Below are 11532 nucleotides of genomic sequence, written 5' to 3'. Positions count from 1 at the left end.
AACTCAAGGTGCAAATGACTTTTGACTTGTCCACTGAGCTGTCTGTGAGTTTTTAATGTGAAAGGAGACATTAAGTGCAGCGATGGACATCTTTTTATCACTGTGGCTGCAGGGAGATGCTGGCACGGCTTAACCACAGTGTGTTGAAAGGGACAAGAAATCATACCATTAATCACAATTGAAAAAAAAGTTAAATGTTCAAGTTTTGACAGCATGCAGTAGTTGTGTCTTTGACTAAGGGGTGTAAAGAAAAGATTCCTTAATTCTGAGGTTTGATTAATAACACTAAACAGGAAAAGGAAAATCACTCCCATGGTTCACATGGTGGGTCAGGTCTCTCTGATTTTAATGGGACTAATCTGGCTGAATAAAGGTGAAATAAATAAACGTAAAAGAGCTTGAATGCAAAAATACTTGGTTATTGTAGCATACGATCAGAAGTGGCTCTGTGTACAACAAAGTTGTTTGCGCTGTACCACTACGCATGTAAGATGTGTTGCCATTAAAAGGGCAGAAATATGATATTTTACTGAGTTTTGCAAGGTTTTCCTTTTTTTTTTTACTATAAACATATAATATTTTTAGGTATGATACCAAAAAATGGGACCTATTTTTCAAAAACAAGTGTTTTGAATTTTTTGAAAACATAGCTATTTAATCTGCTGTGTTTTTGGTGTTGGTAGGCATTTTAGTGCTTTTATTATGACACGACATCTTGACCGTTTAGTAGAGGCTTATATCTGAAAAACTGAGGGGTCTATGAAAAAAATCAAAACCTGATTATTGTTATTGAGGCCCTAAGACAGTGGTAGGCAACTGGCAGCCCGCGGGCCAAAATTGGCCCACCGCCAATAATACCTGGCCCACCAGATGACATTGATTAAAAAACTGATTAAAAAATGCATATATTTGCTACCATAAAAACGACAATTCCACACAGATTTCAGAACATTAATTCAAAAGTCGTGACAAAATATGATAAAATAAAATAAAGCAGCATCTGCTTGACTTCAGACGCACACTGGCTTGAGGTAGGAACTTAATTGGCACATGTGTGCTCTGAGAAAAAGGAGAAAAAAAGAAAAATCGCACTCGGTGTGCCACTGTAACAGACAAAGTGCAAAATCGGTTTCATTGAATTAAAACAAATAACAAGCTTGGCTCAAAGATCAAATAAATACATAATAACAGCCTGTAGCAAATTCATTGATTTTAAATAAGTAACTTAATTAAATCACATTTTTGTACAATTATAATAGTATAGATGAGAAGAAAAAGTATTTTTTTAGTAGAAAAGACAGATTTTACCTGATGAAGATGTAATTTTGGCCCGCCATTGAGTTGGTCAGAAAAAAATTTGGCCCGAGGCCAAACTTAGTTGCCCACCCCTGCCCTAAGGGTATAAAAAATGCAAGCAAACAAAAATTTCTGCAGCTTTTTTCTTGGTGGGGTTGTTAAGGGGTTCAAAGTAGGAAACAAAACAACAGTGATATTTAACTAAATAAATAATCAAAAATATGAAGTACTCATCAAAAGCTAGCAAGAATAAATTAGTTTTTGATTGTTGTTAAAAACCCTGAAATCTATTTAGCTAGCTAAGAGGCTCATATTGAAGCTACTACCTTCCACTTTTTAGTTAGGTTTTTTTTTTTTTTACTGTGAAATGACTCATCACTTGGAAACTTTTAATACAAAAATAATATGTACATTAAGACCCACAGAAGTCACAAATGTATTCTAACCTCAATGTTTTATTTAGGCTCCACAATTTTGACATACATAAGCAAGGTATCAGCTTATATTTGCAAAGAACATTAAGAAACAATCTTGTCATTTGGCTGGAATAAACAACATGAAAACCACACTGGTCTCCTGTTGTGATAAAATGGTTTACCAGGGGGCTTTTTCTTTCACCACAACAAAGCAGAGGAAGCAGCTCTAAAGTCACATTGAAGCAACTACTGAAATGTGTTGAAAATGGGTGGGTTGCGTAAGTAAAACAGTTTAAAACTCAGTCCAAAAATTCTTTGTTTATTTTGTAAAATGCTGTCTCAAAGATAAGGAGTTGGTCTTCAAGATAAACTTTTCAGGATAGTAAAGAGAGTTACAGTTGTAAAACAGATGCAGGCCTACATTACAATTACCCACTGAAGATGCTGTGGTAGTTCATTTTCTTTAGAGGACTGAAATGCAATTTATGGCCGGTACAGTTAAACCCTTTGACTCTCAATGTGCATGAAAGAACCCATGTTTCAAGATTTCATTAAAAAACTTCCTTATTATTTTTTTTTTTCATATATGGAAGTCTTACTGTAAGAAGAACAAGTATTAAAAGGAACCCTGCATGATCAGACAAATTCACCTTATTGGATAGATAATTGTATCTCATGTATACTGAACACAAAAAATCACTAGATATCTGCATTCTTGGTGAATTTGAGCTTAGAAGCTCACTGGGAGGCTGCCATGTTTTAGTCTGCACTGATAGTCTGACAGTGCTCCTCAGCGTACTCTGCATTAAACAGCTGTTCCAGCAGCCAGAGTGAGGGCTGCATCTCATGATATGCACGGCTCACGCCTGGAAAATTTTAGATTTGAGGTCTTGTAAATTTGTTTTTTGTGTTCCATCGGTAATTATTCAGAATAGAAAAATGATAGTCATTTGTTGTAGCAAATATGTACATCCACACTGGTAGAATATGTTTGAAATCTGTTTGAGGACCCTGATAAAGGCCACGAGCTAAAATGTGTCTTTACTAAAATTGTTCTCCAAAGTTCTACAATTTCTGAGGCCGTTTCCATATATTACAATATGTTGCAGGTGAAGACAAACATACTACAAGAACAATTCCAGCTTTTGCTTTTCAAAGTAAAAGCCTGCTTAAACATTCCTTTGGAATAACTTGTTCATACATAACACTTTTATTTTGAAAGGCTCCTGGCACAGTACCACTTTCCAGTGAATCAACTCACTTATAGGGAGTTTTACTGGGGTAAAATTGAGCAAGAATGACAAGGTTTTCACAGCAGAGACAAAGCCAAGACGGCAAACAGTGCTGGAGCAGACCCAACAAAACAGACTCCCAGTCTGAAAGGGAACAGCCGAGGAGCACTCTAGCCAAATGATGTCACACTACCAGTGTGAACCAAAACATGGCAGCCTCCTGGTGAGGTTTTAGGCTCAAATTTACTTTAAACGCAGACATCTTCAGTTTTCTGAAAGTTAACCATGTAGCCTAAAGTCTTGCACCTTCCATTTTAGATGTGCATTCCATTGTCTTTGAAGACTAAAAAAGCAGACCAGGTGCAGTTTAATTTGTAAATCACCAAATTTAAATCATGTTCCATACCAGGAGGACCGAGTCAAGTTATTGTGAAAACCTCCCACCTCTAATGAAACTTCAGGTAGTTGAGACTAGTGCAAAGGACCAGAAAGGAATACTCTAAACCATTTATTCTAACATTTACAACATATTAGTCATGTTACACTGGACGACGGGGGTAAGGCATTGGATAGGGAGGAAACGGCATGAATGGATATGGAGGATAGTGAGCATGTGGATGAAAATGTGGTGGAGGCCGAGGAGGGTCTGTCTTCTTAGTGGTAGTTGTGGTAGGAGTTGTCGTTGTGGTGGGAGGAGTCGCTGGCTTTGTTGTAGTTTGTGGCTTCAAAGTTGGCTGTGGCTGATAGGGAGGGTAAAGAGGGGGGAAGAAAGGAGGGTATGGATAATAGGGAGGGTATGGAAAATATGGTGGAAACCTGGGAGGCTGGGGTTTAGTTGTTGGTTTTGTTGTCGTCATCTGGGTAGTAGTTTGTTTGGTAGTTGTGGTTGGTGCCGCAGTTGTTGGTTTAGGTCCAGGGTACGGCCATGGAAAGGGAGGGTAGTATGGTGGGAAGTATGGGTAAGGGAACTTGGGAGGATGGATTGACGTTGCTGGCTTTGCAGTCGTGGTGGGTACAGAGGTAGTTGGCTTGGCTGTCGTCATTGGAAAAGGATAAGGAAAGCTGGGATAATGGGGGAGGTAAGGTGGGTACACTGGAAATTGAGGCATGCCAGGTTTCTTTGCATTAGTCTTGGTGGTTGGTGCCTTCGTAGGTTCTGGCATTGATGGGTACTGAGGGGGATAGTGTGGATAGGAGGGATACTGGGGAACTTGAGGATCTGAGACATAGGGATTCTTGTTGGCAGGTTGTGAGAGAGGCACCTGAGGGTGTGCTGGAGGATGGTTAGGTGCAGCACCTGCTCCAGGACACAGGAGTAGGACTGGAATTCCCTGCCAGCGCATTGGAAGCACATGGTTTCCACCCTTGGTAGGAAAAACAAAGAATGTAAGACAGCCATAAAAAGGCATCAACTGCATTATTTTTTTAACTAGGCTACAAAACTAAGACCTGCAACTGACATGTGACAAGTTCTCCAGAATAGACTTCACCATATATAGAAGCATTATTAACATTTTAGTCACACAAGTATTGAATTTTATCTAGACAACTGCATATTTGAACTAGCTAAAACAGTTCCCGGATGATCACATCTTCCACCATGGATATGAGTGGAGTAGCAAATTGCTATATTCAGTAAAAAAAAACATTACCTCCTGAAGCATGTTGCAGCCATCATAGGGGACCGACATCACAAGTGAAAGGGGGTTCCTCTGCATGGTGTAGCCACAGGAGGGAGGGACCTGGGACAGAGGCAATGGAGGTGCATGCCCTGTGTGGACAAACTCAGTTAAACTGTAGCTATGGGTAGAAATAACTGTAGGTCTACTGTATTGTTCTAAGACACTGATGGTATTAAACCTCGTTTAAATTACCTTGTTCCACTGCAAACTGTGAAGCACCTGGTCCCACTACTCTGAACTTCATCTGGTCTCCACCACACTGCAGGGAAGGAGACATGCGCCTCCATGAAGCTCCTCCACTGCTTGCATCCTGCATTTGCCCTTTATACCAGCCTGAATAGACAAATATTTCATGAGAAGCTGCAAATAGTCATTGAACACTTAATACCATGAAGATTTTTTTTCTTACCTGTGAAGTCTGCTTGATAAGCAGTTTCATCTTCTAATGAAACGTCTGAGGATTTTTGGGTCCCATTTAAAGCCTGAGGCTCAGAGCCAGAGCCTCTCTCAGGAACTCTCCCGAAAACTATTCTCCCCTCCTGGACGGCTGTTGATTTGGGTGCGTTATCGTCGGTTCGTCCTTCTCCTCTCTCCGTTTTCCTCAACCTGTAACAGTCTATCGTTTGCGACAGATAACACGTGAAAATAACAACTAGAGCCAAGTAAACAGAGGCATTTCTCCTTTTTCGCGTCATTCTGTCAAGACTCCTGGAACAGGATAGCCTAGGAGTTGCCCCTTCTCTCGCCCTGTTTCAAATGCAGCACTTAAAGTCAGCAGCAGCTGCTGCGACAGCCAATCAGAAACGGCGCGAGGTGGTTGGATTGATTGCTCTCTAATCATGTATCTATTTCACCTGGGCATCACCATGTCAACAAACAGGGGAGGAGGTGGAGCTAATGATGGATTTCAATGCCAAGCTTCCAATGTATCTTATTTTCAGAGGCAGATACTCCAGTAATATTTATTATCTAGAAGCCAAATATCAGAGCAAAAACATGGGTTGATCGTCTCACTTTTTACTCTCCTGTTCTTAATCAGAGGAAGGTTCAGAGCTTGAAGGGAAAGCTTTTTCTTTCATTCTTACTCATGATTTGAACAGGACATGTACCATCAAAGACACTGAATGGTGAAGTCAACAAAAATGACATGATAAATGGGAGGTGATAAAAACTCGTGTAAATTTAAAAAATGAAGCGAAAGAAGTGCATTTGAATTTTAAAAAAGTGCTTGATTTTGAATTTGATCATTTGAATAATTTGATGTTGATTTGATGAAAATTGTTGCAATTTGGTAAAAAAAAAAAAAGTAAGACAAATTGTAGGTCTATTATGTTATTTTTATATTTATCAGTGCAAGTTTCATCTGTCAATCAAGAAAAACTGTGAAGCACCTGGTCCCACTACTCTGAACTTCATCTGGTCTCCACCACACTGCAGGGAAGGAGACATGCACCTCCATGAAGCTCCTCCACTGCTTGCATCCTGCATTTGTCCTTTATACCAGCCTGAATAGACAAATATTTCATCAAGCCCCCCCCTTGCCAAAGAATTAATAATGAGTGGAAAAAAATTAGACAGCATCTTTTTATGTAAATAAAGCCACAGGACTAAAGGACATACCCCAATGTGAGATATACCCAAATACCCCACCATAATTCATCAGCTCTTTGAAAAGAATCACACTCAGCATATTCTAATATTTTAAAAAATCTTTAGGCCAGGTGTAACTCACATAACGCTGGTGTTGGGCCAAAGACTCCTAACTCCAATATCAACACTTTTCAGGGTATTAAAAAGTGCATCTGCTTTAAAATTGGTTAAAGCCCACTGACAGATGTAAAGGAAACAATAGCACTGATTTATAAAAACAAATTAAAATCATGAAAAATTAAGATACAAGGTTTTAGTCAGACATCAGCAATAACTAAAATAAATATATGCTCATTATCAGTGACAACTATTGTTTTCTCTGACACTATACAGACATTTTTATGTGGGTGCCTATAAAATCTAGGCGTTCCTAGAACGACATCCATCCTGCGCTAGCAGATCCTGGAAATCCATACCAAAGCAGACTGGGAGTAGAGGGAAAAACATCTTTTCTGTGATGGAAAGAGTGTTGCTCTGTGTGTGTTTCAATAAACAGACATTGTCCAGCTCAGAAAAAACTGCTGCTGCAGGTAAGTCCCTAACCAAGCACTCCACTCCAGATCTTGGATCTCAATGGGACTAACCTGGCTGAATAAAGGTGAAATAAATAAACATAAAAGATGCAGCTCTTTGAACCATCTTATCTATCTTTTATGATAGGGAAAGGTACATCAGACATGCCTGCTGCTGTCACAGTGGTTTGAGAAAATACCCCAAAGTTGGGAATCTGTTTGTGACTCTGTTCTCATTTACAAGTAGCAGTCATACAACCAAAACATCAAATATGCCAGAATTCCATCCAACCAGTTGGGAAAAGCAGGTTTGGCTATGGTACACCATTGTGTCCCTCTGTACACTGCGTGACAAATGATGCACGATCAGACTAAAAGACAGCCTGACTTCAAGTGAGTCATGTGACTCAGAATTCCTGTCTGAATCAGCTTGGACTTGAACAGTGTATGCCAGCTTTACATGTAACCACCCCTGGAGCAGTGTGATTACAATGTTCAAAAATAAAGGGAACACATAATCATCACAATGTAACTCCAAGTCAGTCACACTTCCAGGATATCAACTTGTTCAGTTTGGAAGCAACATTGTGAATCAATTTCATCTGCTGTTGTGCGAATGGGACAGACGACAGGTGGAAAGGAGAGGCAATTATTAAGACAATCCCTATAAAGGAATAGTTCTGCAGGTGGTGACCACAGACCATTTCCCTCTCCTCGTCCTCGCTGAGTTTTAGTTACTTTTGCATTTTCCCAGTGCCCTCACCACTAGTGGTAGCATTAGGCGGTATCTGCAACCCATAGAAGTTGCTCAGGCAGTACAGCTCATCCAGGATGGCACATCCATGTGCACCATAGCAAGAAGGTTTGCTGTGTCTCCCAGCACACTGTCAAGAGCATGGAAGAGATACCAGGAGAAAGGCCAGTACAGCAGGAGACATGGAGGGGGCCGTAGGAGGGCAACAACCCAGCAGCAGGACCACTATCTGCTCCTTTGTGCAAGGAGGAACAGGAGGAGCACTGCCAAAGCCCTACAAAATGGTGTCCAGCTGGCCACTAATGTGCATGTTTCTGCTCACACTGTCAGAAATAGACTCCATTAGTGTGGTATGAGGGCCTGACGTCCAGAAGTGGGGCCTGTGCTTACAGCTCAGCACCGTGCAGCCTGACTGGCATCTGCCAGGGAACACCAGAATTGGTAGATCTGCCATTGGTGCTCTGTGCTCTTCACAGATGAGAGGCATATCCTAGGAGGGCCGCACAGACCTCCATGTGCTGGCCAGAGGTACCCAGACTGCCATTAGGTACTGGGATGAGGTCCTCAGACCCATTATCAGACCATACACTGGTGCAGTGGGCCCTGGGTTCCTTCTGATGCTTGACAATGCTCAGCCTCATGTGGCTGGAGTGTATCAGCAGTTCCTGCATGACGGATGCATTGATGCTATGGACTTGCATGTCTGTTCCACACACCTGAATCCAATTGAGCACCTCCAGGACATCATGTCTAATTCCATCCACTGCTGCTACGTCACACCACAGACTGTCCAGGAAGTGACTGTTGCCCTGATCCAGGTCTGGGAGGAGATCCCTCAGGAGACCATCCGTCGTCTCATCAGGGGCATGCCCAGACATTGTAGGGAGTTCATACAGGCAGGTGGAGGCCTTACACACTACTGAGCCTCATTTTGAGTTGTCTTGAGGAATTTCACAGAAGTTTTATATGGAAATCATACAATAAGAACAAGCATTAATGGATACAGTTACTGCATGTCTAGTGTAATTATTCAAAACATGGGAGCCTCCTGGTGAGGTTATAGGCCTGAATTTACTCTAAATGCAGATATCTTGAGTTTTCTTGAATATACAGTGCTTAACAAATTTATTAGACCACCCTAACCCTAACCAAAGTAAGGTTTATGCCACAGCTGCCCTAAATTAACAGTATTGGTAATTACCAAAATCATTTTTATGTTTCTGCAATGGTTAATACACCAATATGTAGAAGCTCTTTAACCGAAATATTTTTTAATGCTCAAATATTATCCATGAATTTTCAAATTTACTGATTTACAAAAAACTGAAAAAATAACACAAAGCACAAAAATGTTTCTTGATTAATATGTCAAATTATAGTTATTTACTTGCATTCCTGAACAGAAAAAAAATGAGTTTTAATGGTTGAATGTTATGCTTGATTAATTTCTGACTTCTCAGAGAAGCCCAGTGAGCCGGCTCAAATTTGGGTGAATTCAGTTTGAAATCCCTCATTCCTGTTCAAAATGGTAAAACATAGAGTGCTGACTGAAAATATAAGAGTCCGCATTAAAGCACTTCATGATGCTGGATGGTCTTTCAGGCAAATATGACAGGTGGTCTAATAAATTTGTTAAGCACTGTACATACTAGTATAAGAGATACAAACATCCGATAAGGTGAATTTGTCTGATCAGGCCTTTGATAGTTACTGCCCATCTAGTGTATTATTCATGAGGAGTCAAGTTATACAATTTTAAGAAAAAGCATGCCAATTTAAGCAAAGTTTTGTCCTTTGGAATGAAAGCATTTTAAATTTTTTGAAGACCCTCTTTTTAGTAAAAAACCTTTTCCCACCTTGCTTACTCACACCTAATGCAACTTCATTGAAAAAGTCAAGAACCTCTGTTGCAAACTTCATATAGTAGAGATAAGTACAAAGGACCAGAAGGGAATACTCTAAGCCATTTATTAGAACACTTACAACATATTAGTCATGTTACACTGGACGACGGGGGTAAGGCATTGGATAAGGAGGAGGAAATGGCATGAATGGATATGGAGGATAGTGAACATGTGGATGAAAATGCGGTGGAGGCTGAGGAGGGTCTGTCTTCTTAGTGGTGGTCGTTGTGGTAGGAGTCGTCGTAGTTGTGGTAGGAGGAGTCGTTGGCTTTGCTGTAGTTTGTGGCTTCAAAGTTGGCTGTGGCTGATAGGGAGGGTAAAGAGGGGGGAAGAAAGGAGGGTATGGATAATAGGGAGGGTATGGAAAATATGGTGGAAACCTGGGAGGCTGGGGTTTAGTTGTTGGTTTTGTTGTCGTCATCTGGGTAGTAGTTTGTTTGGTAGTTGTGGTTGGTGCCGCAGTTGTTGGTTTAGGTCCAGGGTACGGCCATGGAAAGGGAGGGTAGTATGGTGGGAAGTATGGGTAAGGGAACTTGGGAGGATGAGTTGGCGTTGCTGGCTTTGCAGTCGTGGTGGGGGCAGAGGTAGTTGGCTTGGCTGTCGTCATTGGAAAAGGATAAGGAAAGCTGGGATAATGGGGGAGGTAAGGTGGGTACACTGGAAATTGAGGCATGCCAGGTTTCTTTGCATTAGTCTTGGTGGTTGGGGCCTTCGTAGGTTCTGGCACTGATGGGTACTGAGGGGGATAGTGTGGATGGGAGGGATACTGGGGAACTTGAGGATCTGAGACATAGGGATTCTTGTTGGCAGGTTGTGAGAGAGGCACCTGAGGGTATGATGGAGGATGGTTAAGTGCAGCACCTGCTCCAGGACACAGGAGTGAGACAGGAATTCCTTGCCAGCGCATTGGAAGCACATGGTTTCCACCCTTGGTAGGAAAAACAAAAATAAAGGATTTAAGACAGCCATAAAAAGGCATCAACTGTATTATTTTTATTTCAGCTCCGCTACAAAACTAAAAACTATAATTGAAATGTGACAAGTTCTAGAGAACAAACTTTAGCATATAAGGAACAACATTTCCACTCTAACATAAGTAGCATCTTTATCTAGACAGCTGCATATTGGAGCTTCATTTCTTTGATGAAGTGAAACAGTTTGTTCCCGGATGATCACGTCTCCTACCATGGATATGAGTGGAGTAGCAAATTGTTGCATTCAGTAAAAAACATTACCTCCTGAAGCATGTTGCAGCCATCATAGGGGACTGACATCACAAGTGAAAGGGGGTTCCTCTGCATGGTGTAGCCACAGGAGGGAGGGACCTGGGACAGAGGCAGTGGAGGTGCATGCCCTGTGTGGACAAACTCAGTTAAACTGTAGCTATGGGTAGAAATAACTGTAGGTCTACTGTATTGTTCTAAGACACTGATGGTATTAAACCTCGTTTAAATTACCTTGTTCCACTGCAAACTGTGAAGCACCTGGTCCCACTACTCTGAACTTCATCTGGTCTCCACCACACTGCAGGGAAGGAGACATGCGCCTCCATGAAGCTCCTCCACTGCTTGCATCCTGCATTTGTCCTTTATACCAGCCTGAATAGACAAATATTTCATGAGAAGCTGCAAATAGTCATTGAGCACTTATTACCATGAAGATTTTTTTTACCTGTGAAGTCTGCTTGATAAGCAGTTTCATCTTCTGATGAAACGTCTGAGGATTTTTGGGTTCCATTTAAGATCTGAGGCTCAGAGCCAGAGCCTCTCTCAGAAACTCTCCCGAAAACTATTCTCCCCTCCTGGACGGCTGTTGTTGTAGGTGCTTTATTGTCGGTCCGTCCTTCTCTACTCTCAGTTTTCCTCAACTTGTAACAGTCTATCGTTTGCGACAAATAACACGTGAAAATAACAACTAGAGCCAAGAAAACAGAGGCCTTTCTCCTTTTTCGCATCATTCTGTCGAGACTCCTTGGAATGGTAAGCCTGGTAGTTGCATCTTTGGCCGCCCCTTTTCAAATGCAGCACTTTGTGTCAGCAGGTTCAACAGAGTCTGTGACAGCCAATCAGAAACAGCGAGAGGTGGC

The 11532-nt window shown here is 41.3% G+C and overlaps 2 protein-coding genes across 2 annotated transcripts; both read right to left on the bottom strand.

Annotated features, from left to right (window-relative positions):
• Positions 1-3439: 3439 nt before the first annotated feature.
• LOC121520691 (36.4 kDa proline-rich protein-like) lies at positions 3440-5388 on the bottom strand. The gene is made up of 4 exons (XM_041804267.1): positions 5036-5388; positions 4819-4959; positions 4597-4715; positions 3440-4308 (listed from the first exon to the last, which is right to left on the bottom strand). Exons 1-4 carry the CDS (start codon positions 5319-5321, stop codon positions 3484-3486), a joined length of 1371 nt encoding a protein of 456 aa, XP_041660201.1. The 5' UTR covers positions 5322-5388; the 3' UTR covers positions 3440-3483.
• Positions 5389-9493: 4105 nt separating this feature from the next.
• LOC121519668 (extensin-like) lies at positions 9494-11470 on the bottom strand. Its single transcript, XM_041802471.1, has 4 exons — positions 11118-11470; positions 10904-11044; positions 10682-10800; positions 9494-10374 (listed from the first exon to the last, which is right to left on the bottom strand). The coding sequence occupies exons 1-4, from the start codon at positions 11401-11403 to the stop codon at positions 9541-9543; spliced, it is 1380 nt and encodes a 459-aa protein (XP_041658405.1). The 5' UTR covers positions 11404-11470; the 3' UTR covers positions 9494-9540.
• Positions 11471-11532: the final 62 nt, after the last annotated feature.

The sequence above is a fragment of the Cheilinus undulatus genome, linkage group 13, assembly GCF_018320785.1.
Source record: "Cheilinus undulatus linkage group 13, ASM1832078v1, whole genome shotgun sequence".
NCBI classification, from domain to species: Eukaryota; Metazoa; Chordata; class Actinopteri; order Labriformes; family Labridae; genus Cheilinus; species Cheilinus undulatus.
The sequence above is the reverse complement of the archived record's forward strand: the minus strand, read 5'-3'. Positions and strand labels throughout refer to the sequence as shown.

What these genes read in the sequence shown, in the direction of transcription:
- LOC121520691 (XM_041804267.1), bottom strand. Translation starts at nt 5,321, where the DNA reads ATGACGCGAAAAAGGAGAAATGCCTCTGTTTACTTGGCTCTAGTTGTT. An exon ending in TTATCAAGCAGACTTCACAG is followed by an intron (nt 4,960 to 5,035) that starts GTAAGAAAAAAA and finishes TTGTCTATTCAG; the next exon opens with GCTGGTATAAAGGGCAAATG. An exon ending in ACAGTTTGCAGTGGAACAAG is followed by an intron (nt 4,716 to 4,818) that starts GTAATTTAAACG and finishes TTGTCCACACAG; the next exon opens with GGCATGCACCTCCATTGCCT.
- LOC121519668 (XM_041802471.1), bottom strand. Translation starts at nt 11,403, where the DNA reads ATGATGCGAAAAAGGAGAAAGGCCTCTGTTTTCTTGGCTCTAGTTGTT. An exon ending in TTATCAAGCAGACTTCACAG is followed by an intron (nt 11,045 to 11,117) that starts GTAAAAAAAATC and finishes TTGTCTATTCAG; the next exon opens with GCTGGTATAAAGGACAAATG. An exon ending in GCTGCAACATGCTTCAGGAG is followed by an intron (nt 10,375 to 10,681) that starts GTAATGTTTTTT and finishes TTTCCTACCAAG; the next exon opens with GGTGGAAACCATGTGCTTCC.